This window comes from Lepidochelys kempii, chromosome 6 (genome assembly GCF_965140265.1).
Source record: "Lepidochelys kempii isolate rLepKem1 chromosome 6, rLepKem1.hap2, whole genome shotgun sequence".
NCBI lineage: Eukaryota > Metazoa > Chordata > Testudines > Cheloniidae > Lepidochelys > Lepidochelys kempii.
The window spans coordinates 41,121,950-41,134,489 of record NC_133261.1 but is presented as its reverse complement, the minus strand read 5'-3'; the positions used below and the strand labels follow the sequence as shown (position 1 = coordinate 41,134,489).

The following is a 12,540-nucleotide window of genomic DNA, read 5'->3' as shown; positions in this document are numbered from 1 at the left end:
TGTGCTTTTTGTCTTCCATTATCATTTTCCTACAATTTCTTCTACATCAATCTTTTTTCTAATTTTCCTTCCATGCCATAGGTGAAAATCAATCTTCCCTTTTTGGGAGAGCATGAAAAGAAACAATCCCCTAGAAGAAAGTTTCTCATCCATCTAAAATCTAACTGGAGTTCTTCCAATGTGGAAGTCTTCAGGGTCTAGTTTTATTGAGCACTTCAGTATTAGTCTATTGCGTGTGTTCACTTAGTTGTCACGTGAACCTGTATTAAACCTATTGAGAGCATATGCTCAATAAACGTAATATGCTTTAGTGCCCCTAAGTGATGAAGAGGAGGGAGGCATTCTCTTTGAGAACATCGCCAAGTCTGCCATTGATCCCTTCGACACATCTTCTGGATCTGTACAGCTGATTGCTATCAAACCTGTAGCATTGCCTCCCGCTCACCCTGCATCAGACAGGAGCCAGGAATCTGCTATCATTAATGGAGAGGTAAGAGTAATCTGACAGTGTTTCACCTGCTGGTTTCTTGATTATATCTGGAGGCACACATTGTGATAGGACCTTAGGTTGGTGCATTGAAGAGAGAGAGGAGAAATGTTAGAAGCCTTTCACCCTTTGTGTGGCCTATGTAAAATCCTGTCACAAATGCAGTCTCTGTGCTCAGGACCCACTCTTTCCTTACACACCTATAGATGTATGGTGCCCTGAAGGAGAAAGCCTATCTAGGTACTTTTACAGCCCTCATCCCTGTTGTATTTGAACATCTGACAATCATTAAGGGATTTTATCTTCCCAGCACCACATTTTAGAAAAAAGGGAACTGAGGCAAAGGGTAGATTAAGACATACTTTTTCAGGTTCACAGAGGAAGTCCGTGTCTGAACTGGGAATTGAACCTAGATCTCATAAGTCCTTAGACTATCCTTCCCGCTCACAGTGGGATGGGGAGAAAGCAGGGCCATGCCTTCGCTCTGTTTGTGTGCTGGCTTGCATATTAGGTACACTTGCTCCTGAGGTCCCCATAGAATCTTGTGGGTCTGCACTGGGATCTAATGGGGCCATTGACTAAATGCCGCAGCTTGGCTCTGAGACTTGTATTATTTTACAAATAATATTGTAAATATTTTTATTTAGATTTTGTTCTAGAACAAACTGCTTTTATGGGGAATGAGGGAATTTATATACCTAATGTGGAGGGAAGGCTTCTTATTTGCTCCTCCATGCTGCACACTTATGTAAAGGCTAACTCTTTATTGGACAAAATCAACACTTTAAACTGCTAGCCAGTTTGAAATACAATAAAAGACAGTGTAGTCAAGCTACCCGCGTGAGACCAGATTAGGGCATTATATCATGTTCTACTTTTGTGCTTGTATTTTAAGCTCTAACGCGTCACAATTGTCATTTTATATCCAGCGTCATGGCATGCACAATATTCAATGCCTATTTTTCTTCCAAGAATTGTGGGCTGTGTATCATCAGAGTAAGACCTAGGAACATACAAATGCTATTCTCTTACATACTCACAGATATGATGGAGTTCTTAAGGAGATCGTAGAATTTGACTTTTTAGTTACAAACCCTAAATAAAGCAGACATTTTTTTACACAGTCAACTTTGGGCAAAAGTGAAATTTGTTCAAATATACAGAATACTGCCCCCAGGCCTCCCTAAAAATAAACATTGTTTGGGTCAAGAAGATGGTTGGCTGACATCAGCTCTCTTCTTCTGTGGCTGTGGATTGAGTCACTGTTATGATGTACTTAGTTCCAGGAGATTAAAATTTATTTAACCATCTGCAAGTCGTACAAAATACGACTCTGTCCCTTGCATTTCCCTAGTGCTGACAGGTGGCCTGGTGTGATGCAAGAGGCACTCTGCAGAGCAAAGCGTTGCACATCAAATATACTTTTAAAATGTAGTTGAGAAATCATCAGCATGGCATAGTCATCTGAAATTCGTTCACCTTCCATTAGGTAAACAAAGCCTTGAAGCAGAAGTCCGATATAGAGCACTATCGCAACAAGCTGCGCTTGAAAGCCAAGAGGAAAGGATACTATGATTTCCCTCAGATTGACAACAAGGGGCTGACAGAAAGAAAAAAGATATATGAGAAAGCACAAAAGGAAATAGACCATGTTTTGGAACCAGAGGCAGATGTATCTTCTCCATTTGCAGAGCCTAAAAACAGGTGAGATGTTTTTGTTTTTTATATACATCTAGAAAGTAGGCACTGCCTCAGGGCTGTAGGGCAGAAGACTCATCTGAAGTGCAAACATCCATCACTGATGATGAAAAGGTGTATTACATACTAATGTTTAATCTGTTCCGTGCCTCCTATTTCATGAAGAAAATTGATATTGCCCAAGATTATTTCTGAATGTTTCACATTTAGTAAAACCATAACATGGTTACAGAAGAAGAAGTGGAAAGAGAACAAAATTACTTGAAGGTTGCATGGTTCCAGGTCTTTTGTGAGCCATTTTTAAAGTGATCTAAGCTGAAAATGTGCTCAGGTTATTATTCAAAAGACTGATTATTCTAGAAATGGATTTGAGCCAGGAATTTGCATTTGACTCCGATCTTCTGCAAAGTGCAACAGTGATCCAATCTATCATTTTGTTCTAGGCACACCTGTAATTATTTCCAGAGCTGGATCTAAGATATAGGTAACTTAGACCCAGCAAATTAGAACATGCCACCATTATGTCTGTTGATTTCAGTATCTCCTTCAGCAGTTAATGGTAACCACTTGCTACGGTGCTTTCTTCACTTCATTGCTCTGGGATCTTGGGTAGGTCATTTAATCTCTGACATAATTTACTCATCTCTAAAACGAGTAAGGGTATTGTGAGACATCATCAATGTTTGTGTGGCACTTTATAGCCCGTGGAGGCAATATACAAATGGAGAGCATTCATTTTCAGATACAGAGATGTACTAGGGGAGGAGAGGGTCAGGAGCCCCAACTATATGCGTTGCACCGGGGCTGGCCATCCTTGCAGGCTCTGGTCTGCACTAAGTTCCCCCAGTAGTGTACCTCGAGCACAAGTTGCCTTACAAAGCGAGGAGGTCACGCCAAGATCTCCCCTCAACAACTAGTAGAGCCGGCCTTGTTGGGAGTGGCAACACAGTCGGCATGCTCCCCCATTTCACAGGTGAGAGAGATTGTAGCCAGGATTCTAAAAGCGCTGGTCTTGGAGTATAAGCAATAGCTGCAGACAAACGAGCTTGTTTATGTGAGGGTCTGGAGAGAGTGGGAAGTGGAGTTTGAGAAGCCTTGTCCCAGGGTTTTACCGGTAGATTAATGAAGAAAAAAGATTCTGATTAAATTGTATCTAGTGTCCTTGCTGAAGGGTCTGGGGCATCAGTTCCTTGAACAGGAATTCAGTGAGGGAGGAATACATTGTTACATATGCATAGAAAAGGTAAGATATTGAACGTGAATATTAGTATTTTACAGTAATCCTATTTTTATTACCACAATCTGTCCTGAGAATATAAGTGAGGCCTGCAGAAACACGAATATTAATGTGTACAATACAACAATCCAGTACTGAAGCCATATTTTGGATATTTGTTATGTATCCTAAGTGGTGTGGGGAAACGTTTAGAACATTATACATGAAGCTTTAATATTAACCATCTGCTTTTTGTTAGATATACCAATATTTGTTTGTTTATGCACCAGTATGCTGACAGATCCTGGAATACTTTTGTTTTTCTAAGTGTGCTTTCTAATGTATTGTGTAAACCAATGGGTAAGCTATTTTAGACAAAGTTCATTGTTACGAAAAACTGCATCTAGGCAAGTACTCTGAACTGTCAAGGAATGATCTCTCTGCCTACTAGGGCCGAGCCATTAAATGTTAATTGTACAAACACTAGAAATGCTTGCTGAATAGAGCTGGGCTACAGGAACTAAAAACAAAGGTATCATTCCCTGATGCACTTTCTGTAAAGATGTCAGGCATTTTCAAAATTTGGGAATGTTTCTTGCCACAGAAAAATTGACCGTTTCTTGAAAACAACCACTTTTATGGTCCCCACACCAACATCTAGAATGACAGATTTGCTGTAGATACCTAATTTGATATGCTGCAGGACATTTCCCAGCTTCAAGCTTTTCTTTTCTTTTTTTTTTTTTTTTTTTTTTTTACAGAATATAAGTTTATTGGATGAATACAGTAACATGATATTGCAGCCTAGTGCAACTCTGAGAGATGAACTGATATAATCCAATTTCTATAATAAAAACCATCACTCTTACAGCAGTCTAGTTTAGCATAAGACTAATACAGCTTGCTTTGTATCATTGTCCAGATATTGATACGCAAATAAAAACCTATATTTTAAATAGTTCACATTTTTAAAGATAACGTACTGTAGAAGTAGGTAAAATAATAAAGATTTCAGAGTTCCTGGAAAAAATGGCATGTTACCCTCTTGTTTCACTGGTATAGCTACCATTAATATTAATTGTATGTATGTGACTTCCAAAACATTATGGGAGGAAAAAAATAAATTAAATGCATTATTCAGGCTGACCTTTATATATTCAGATTTGTGGAAAACAGCATTTTAAAAATTGTTTACAAAACACTATCACGAAATAATTTGGTTTGTACAAGAACCAACACCCTGTGCTTTCAATTGCTTTGAGCATTCCGTGCATCTAATTCATGCTTCAAAATGCTGCAGTTGTGTTCCCAGAAGACACATACCACGTGATTGCCAGTTGTTAATGTTGATACCTCCCTTCTCATTAGTGAGTCTTCCTTAAATCAGCTAATTGGCAATCTCAGGGCAATTTTTAAAAACCTTGCTGATGGCATGCACTGGTCTCAGTTTTTCCCTGCGTGGTATATAATCAGGTCAAGGGTGTGCATTTATTAGAGCACTAAATGTGTGAACCTTTTAGGAAATGTGTCCCTAACTATATAAGCAGGAGAAAATGTTTGTTGTCCTTTTGAAAGAAACACATGTAATTCTAAATGCCTTTAATTTCGGAGCATAAGATTTGCCATATTAGATCAGATCCATGGTCCATCTGATCCCATATCCTGTCTCAGGCCGTGGCCAGCACCAGAGCCTTCAGAAGAAGGTGGATAAATCCCCATAATAAACAACGGTCGAATAATATCTCTATCGGGAAAGTTTCTACCTAATCCACTCTTGAGGAAAAGTTTCTTCCTAATCCACTTTCAGTGGGACTTGTGTTCCTGAATCCCTTGGGCACTGTCAGGACTGAATCCCAGCTCTGTCACTCCGAGTGCAGAAGTGGGGCTGCAAGGATTTTAAAAATTAATACTTGTCACTCCAGGCTTCTATTAAACTCCCAAGGTTACAGCTTTTCTCTGACCTTGGCTTGGTAAACGCTGCCACCACCCAAATGCAAAAAAACCCCCTTTGAATCCAGGAAGGAGCACTTGGGAATTCCTCTCTCTGGGGTACCCTGAAGCCCTTTAACCCTCACCCCCCGGGGAATGGCTGCCAGCTAATCAAACAACATGCAGAAACCTCTGAGAACACCAAAAATCCACACCTGTTCTTAAAAAAGGTAAATTTTATTAAAAGCAAAAAGAAAGAAAGAAAGAAAATACATCTGAAACTTAGGCTTTTGTTAGATTTTAAAAGAGCAATTCCAAAAATCAAGCACCCAAAATAGTTTTCTTGTGGGTTCAGCTTAAAGGTTACAAGCAAACAAAAGCATCTGGGGTTAGCACAGAGGAATCCGCAAGCCAATAAGAAATAAAAGAAATAACCTTAATTGCATCTAGTTAAACATTCTGATCTACTTACACATTGGAGTTCAGATAAGTAGTTCTAGGCATGATCTGATGATTCATGATCATACCTGGCTTAAGTTGCTTTTAGCATGGCTGCTCTGTCCCTCCAGCCCAGAGAACAACAGACAAAGAGAAAGTTTCTTTCCCAATTTTAAAAAGTTCTACCTTCCCATTAGCTCTTTTGGTCAGGTGCCCACTTTTTTTCTTTACCTGGGGGACTTTTTAACCCTTTATAGGTAAAGCAAGTAAAGAACAGCTACCAAGAGGGATTTTACAGCTAACTGGCTGGCTGGGTGTCCGTCAAAGGGAGCTATCGGCCCCCTTTATATATCACAGGCACTTCTGAAAATTCCAAGAGCTTTGCGGAATCAGGACTCAACAGTGGGTTAGGAAGAAACTTCCCCTAAGTCATAGGTGTTTCAGCGCTTTGTTGATTCAGGGCCCTTAGGCTTGATGGTTACTATACTTTAAATATTTTATCCTAGCTAGTGTAACTGTGTGATATTCTTATTACTCATGCAAATGTCCAGTGCTTTTTGAATTCTCGTAATCTATTTGATTCAAGTATACTTTGTGGTGGTAAGTTCCATGGACTAATTCCTCATTGTGTAAATCAGTGTATCCTTTTATCAAGTATGTCTTTTAAATGTGTTGTCTCTTAGTTTCATTGACTGTCCCCTTGTTCTTGTATCATCTAAAAGGGTAAATAGCAGTACTTGATTGCACTCTGTGCACTCTGTGCCAAACTTTTAAGGTCATTCATGGTTTATCTTTACCATACTAAAATCTGTTGTCAGGCATAAAGCCCTCAGCTCCATCTATGAATCCAGCCTATTTTGCCCTTTAGTCAAATCTCACCACAAAAACCTTCACACTTTCTACCATGCCATCCCTTATTTATTGGGAGGAGATCCCCTTCATTCCAGTAACCTCCTTCAGATCTGTCAAAACTCAAATCTCCTCTGATGCCCTCAAAACACGTGACAATGGCTAGGCAGCTGAAAGTGCTTTGACTGCTGATTATTACATTTATAATTGTGTGTCTCTCTCTCTCACTGGATGGGGTGGGCCAGGGTTCTGAGGTTAGACTGAGCATTCTCTCTCTTTCTCAGGTGCATTGCTGGCTCGTTCTTGCTCATGTGCTCAGAGTCTAACCGATTGCCATACGGGTCAGAAAGAATTTCCCACGCTGGTCTTGATTGGCAGAGACCTTGCGGGTTTTTCCCCTTCCTCTACAGTGTGTGGGAGTGGGTCATTTGCTGGGATTATCTGAATATATCTCAATCAGTTCCCTACCATTGCAAGGGCCTCAGGCATTGTTACACCTTGGTCCCTCCTGTTCTCTCTCTGTGGTACGTAATAGTTTAGGCTCCTGTGGGCTGTAATACTTTGGTTTAGTGTCAGTTGTTGGGTTCAGTGTGTGGGGATAGGTGATGTTGGTGGCCTGTGATATACAGGAGATCAGACTAGATGTTCTGGGTTACTTCTGGCCTTAAACTCTCTGACTACAGAATAGTTTGTGTACTTAGTTATCCATTGTCTGAGGGCGGGGAGCTTTGCACTATACTGATCCTGGGGTTGGCTTGGTCCCCAGTGCAACTTGGAGCAGCCTCCTATCATAATGGCACCTAAGGGACTCACGCAGTCAGGGATCAGCTTGAGTGCGGAGCCCCCTGTTCTCTCCAGCCTGAGGGGTTGAAAATGGGGTGGTGTAAAGCAGACATAGCTACCCAGTTAGACCACAGAAGTGGCAGAAAAAGCTGCTTAAACTTCATCTCTTCCCTGGAACATAACTATGCCAGGTGGGCTGGGAGCAGATGGCACAGAAGTTGTGCCTGGGCTTTCCTCCACACGTAGATTCCTCTACTCCAGGAAATCCTCAAGATGTCCTGCTAGTGCAGCAAGCATTTGGAAAGGGAGGAAGGGCTGAGAATCAGGCCCAATGATAATTCGCTTCACTTCTCCTGAGTTCTAATCCTGGTTTTGCTGGTGATATTCGGTGTTCCTAAATTACTTGCCCCAAATCACAGTTTTCAAATGTAGGTGTTTAAAGCTAAGCACCTAAACCCACTCGGGCATCTAAATAAAATGACCTGAATTTCAAAGTTTCTCAGCACTTGCAGCACCCGTTGAACTGACAAACTAATGTTAGTTATAACTAATTATTTTAAATCCTATCAGCTATAAACCACAAAGGATCCTGGTATTCACTTGGAGCTCAGCTCCTCTGGGCAGCTCCAGTTTATGGTTCCTGTGCCCTTTAGCCCTTTACTCTTGTGTTTTAATAACGGAAAACAAAATGTATAATGATCTCTTCTGTAATTTTGCCTTCTTCCAGCACTTGTGTGTGTATAGAAAGGGTATCCTATTAAAGTGGCTCTTTTGTAATAACTAAGATAATGTTAGAATAAAGGTTATAATTGCAGAATACTGTCTGTCATTTATTTTTGTGCTTTGCCTTCATTTTAATATTTTCTCATTGGATTTTCTCCAGGCAGCAGACAAAGAACTCTGTGTACAGAAGCAGACAGTCTCTGAACAGCCCTAGCCCAGGAGAAACTGAGATGGATCTTCTAGTTACCCGGGAGAGACCAAGGCGTGGGATCCGCAACAGTGGATATGATGTAAGTTTATCAGATGCATTCAATGAAGTTTGCTCAGTAAATCCTTAATTCAGTCTTTAAAAAAAGAAAAGAGAAAAAGCATAGGATAAGCTAACCAGAGTGCATTTATGAGTTTAACCTTAAGGTACATTATATCTCCTCAATGCCCCAAATTACTGAAATCAAATGCAAAACATTTAATGTACTTTCTATTTGCAGCTTGTTTTGCAGTGTAAGAATAGTTAACAAAACTTCCTCCTTGAAAATCAGTACTAAATTAAACCATTGATTTCTAAATCTTATTTTATTTTAATAATTGCACTAAGTCTACAACCATTTATAACCGACTGGCAATTTTTATTTTTTACCCATTGTTTTGTTGCCTGAAATTAGGATCCAGATCCTCAACCCTGCTCCACACCCTGGGTGATGCAAAAGAGATGGAAAACTGGGTTACATAGCCATTGAGGGATTCCACTTGAGTAGAGGAATTCCCAGCTGGCACAAAGCCAGTGTAGTCAGATCTTGACTACACTCTTGTTTCAGGGGCAAGAGGCTGCATATTCAGAGCAAGTTGTGCTCCATTAATCCTGGACTGGTAAATGGCCCCAAAAGGCTATTTTAGCCATCATTAGTTGCATTAAGTATTGCCTCTGTGCTGTCCTCTGTGCTGTCCTGCCCCTGCAGGCCTCCTGAATCAAGGAAGCAAAAGAGTAAAACAGTGTCATAATGCAATATTTGCAACCTCATCTCAAATCCTGCAGTTCAGCCATACCACAGGATCTGGTCTTAGAGATGAAGTAAAAGATGGAGAGGAAGTTTTGGAAAAATAAGGGAGTGCTTCTGGGTAAGGGGTATCCTTTAACCTCTGGAGAGACTGACATTTTGCATGTGACTTAATAATTAACTCCAACTGTCAAGCACTGGTTTTTAGATAAGTGAAGGAATTTGGCAATGTGAGGGAATATGTTCAGCAAAATCTAAACCAGGGTGGATTGATTTAAATCAGTAATTTAAATTACCAATTTTAATAATAATTTAAATCAGCAAGCCAGAAACCTTGATTTAAATAATCATTTTAATCTTGTTTTGTATTTGTACTTTTAAGTTATTTTCTGAAACAAAAGTTAATGCTCATTGGTTGGTAGCCATTAAAACATCTTGATTTGCAACCCAATATAGCCTTTACGCTCAATTTGGTACTTGTTTTTTTTCCCAGGAAGATACATTATATGTGTATGTATTTATTTAAGCATTTATACAGTTTAGCAAATATTTATTCAGATTCTTAATTTTACTTTTTTTATTATGTTAGAAAATGGTGAGTGACATCTTGCTGAACTGGCAACATGTCTGTATTTTTTATAGATATTGTGTGACTCCGATTGCTGTTCAGTTTGGTGCTATTAGCTGAATGCCAAAAGTTAAATCAAAGGAGGCTGAAAAAGGCTTGTTATGGAACCTTGCAGGAAAGGCAAAAAAATGACAGAGGTCAGGTACGCAGCTTCAAAGGCGTTAAGGTAACAGTGGCTGGGCCAACAATTGGTGAGAGAATTCACCCAGCTGGCTCCATTCAGGCCTAGGATGTTTTTACTCTTCCCAAGTCTAAGACTGGGATTAAAAGGAGACCTAACTCCTCAATGACGTTATAAAAGAAAGAGGGGTTTGGCTTGGGTTGAGCTGAGAGGCTGGCCAGGATGTGACAGTGGAAAGGCTGACAGACTGAGTCACAGAGACAGGGAGGACACTTCAAGCAATGTAGGCTATTCCTCCTAGATCAGATGCTGAATGAGCCAGACCTGTCTGAGGTGCAGATAGAGAGATTAAGTTTAGGCAAGTGAATATGCATATAGGCCTCTTTGTCTATTTTAAAGCTGTTTCTCCAAGCAATGTGTATCTTTGGGGCAAAATAAGTCATTCTTTGTTCTGAAAAAGTGTTTCTGTGTATCACTACAAACATGCTATGAGAGGATCCAACTCCATTTGGACCTATTTAATTAGTCATGCATGATACCCAAGCGGCTGTAACCTAGGTCCTGGTGTGAGAGTAGATGAAGTGTTGAATTCCACCCCGGAAGATGTAAAGGTCCAAGTCCTGACACCTGTGTGAGGTGCACTCAGAGAGACCCAGAGAAGGTACAGTTAGCCCAGTAACTGACAGATGTATTTCTTTCTTACTATACAATTGTTTTATTCATTATTTGTGTCAAGCTGGATGGATATTGGAATTAATTAAGAATGCACAAAAACAGCATTTTAAAATTGTTTTCAGTTAGTTAAATAAACCTAATATAAATGCCAAAGTAAGTATATCAAAACATGTTTTGCATTTAAAACTAACAGATTTATTAAACAAAGAAAGCATTATCTATAGTTAGTGAACTGAATAAATTGTTTCTAGTCACCATGTTCTTCATGGTTTTAGAACTAGTAGACTTTATCTTCTCACAGTTAGTTTTTAGTTAGATTGGAAGAGAAAAATAAACTTTCCTGCTTTTAACTCTAATCTGTTTCTTAATTTTGAATGAACTATGCATTGAATTGAGGCAGATAAATAAACTGAAATGAAGAAAATACACTTTCTGCACCTGCAGCAGAGACTAATACAGCCAAAAGCTGGTTTAGCACATCAATAAACTCAGGCTCCAGGTGCTTAGCCAGTGAGTTCCACCAGTTTGGTGGCCTAACTTTCTTGAAAACTTTGGCAGCAAACATATTGCTTGAATATTTTTTATTTAAATTAAATTTATTTTAATAGATGATACTCAGTTTAGGTCTCCACATAGGTTGTCATTATTTCAAATTGAATTCTAAATATTTTTTGTAGATAAACATTTATTTAATTTAAATTTACAAAATCAAAAATATTTGATTTAAAAGTCATCAATTTTTATCCACCCTGATCTAAACATGTTATACACATCAGATTTCTTAAATGTTTCTTGCATGTTGACTCTTCCTATTGGATTGTATAAAGTATTTTCAGTATCTTTTACTTATGCAAGCTTCTCCAAAAAGAAACATTTAGGTAGCAAACATTTTCAAGTCCAGCCTCCCCAGGTAATCAAAAGATTGAATGACTGAAGAAAAGCAGATCTGTATTATGTGCTAATGAATAATAGATTTGGGTAGGGTTGTAGGTAACAGAGCTCTGGAATATCAATAGTTGAAAACTTTCTGTAGGCATACATGGATTCCTGTCATTAACTCAAAAATACAAGAGTAAGGATTTTATGGTGCTGAATTTAAGCTATTTTTGGGCGGCGGCAGCGGGGGGGGGAAGTAGCGCGAGTCTTTAAAAAAGCTATAAGTAATGTAACTAATTCATTCATATTCCAAAAGGCCCTAATCTCAAACTCCATGTTTTATGTACATCAAGCATGCCTTTGCTGTTCCTCTTCCTCTCACGTTATAGTTGGCTATGGCTATATAGTAGTAATTTGCATAAAAGTAGTTCTGCCTGAAGACCTCAAGTGCATCCTCTCTGATGTAACTGCCGATGTTTTCAGACCAATAAATGTCTAATCCTTCTTTTTTAGAATCCACTTCTTGTGGCAATTAATTACACAGATTAATTATTAGGTATATGCACATAGTCTTGCCAACCCCAACCATTCAAAAAAATGAATCAGGCTATCCCAAAATAATGAAATTGACTTAAAAATCATGAGATTGTTAATTAGGGTTTTTTCTAACTGCCTTCTGTTTTTTTGAGCAATTAGGATCATTCGGATCACACTTTCTTGCTATTCTCTCCACCATGAGGGCTAGAAACTTATTCTTTTTTTTTAAATGTAAGCTGAGAATTCTTACATAATCACTTACATAATCACTTGTCCCAAACTGGGGTTCATGAACCCCTGGGGGTTCGCAGAACGTTACCGGGGGTTCGCCAGAAAAATTTCATTAATGGCGGCCAGAGGACCCCAGGCATTGGAAGCAGCAGGAGGGACTCTGTTGCAGGGCAGACAGCCCAAGCCCCAGGGAGAGCGGGGCAGGGCAGTTGGGGCTGGTAGCCCGAGCCCTGCCCCCGTGAGTGGGGGAGCCAGCCGCCCAAACCCCAGCGCTCTGCGCAGGGCTGGCAGCCCAAGCCCCAGGGAGAACGGGGCACGGCAGTTGGGGCTGGCAGCCCGAGCCCTGCCCCAGTC

General features: G+C 39.8%; 1 protein-coding gene across 2 annotated transcripts in view; it reads left to right on the top strand.

The window, feature by feature from the left end:
• KIAA1549L (KIAA1549 like) overlaps window positions 1–12,540 on the top strand; it is a 207,629-nt gene that overhangs the window by 168,538 nt on the left and 26,551 nt on the right. For both annotated transcript variants that reach the window (XM_073347698.1, XM_073347699.1), the window contains 3 exons: window positions 312–490; window positions 1,977–2,191; window positions 8,284–8,413. In XM_073347698.1, coding sequence (XP_073203799.1) covers window positions 312–490; window positions 1,977–2,191; window positions 8,284–8,413 — 524 coding nt within the window. The remainder of the gene's footprint in view (window positions 1–311; window positions 491–1,976; window positions 2,192–8,283; window positions 8,414–12,540) is intronic.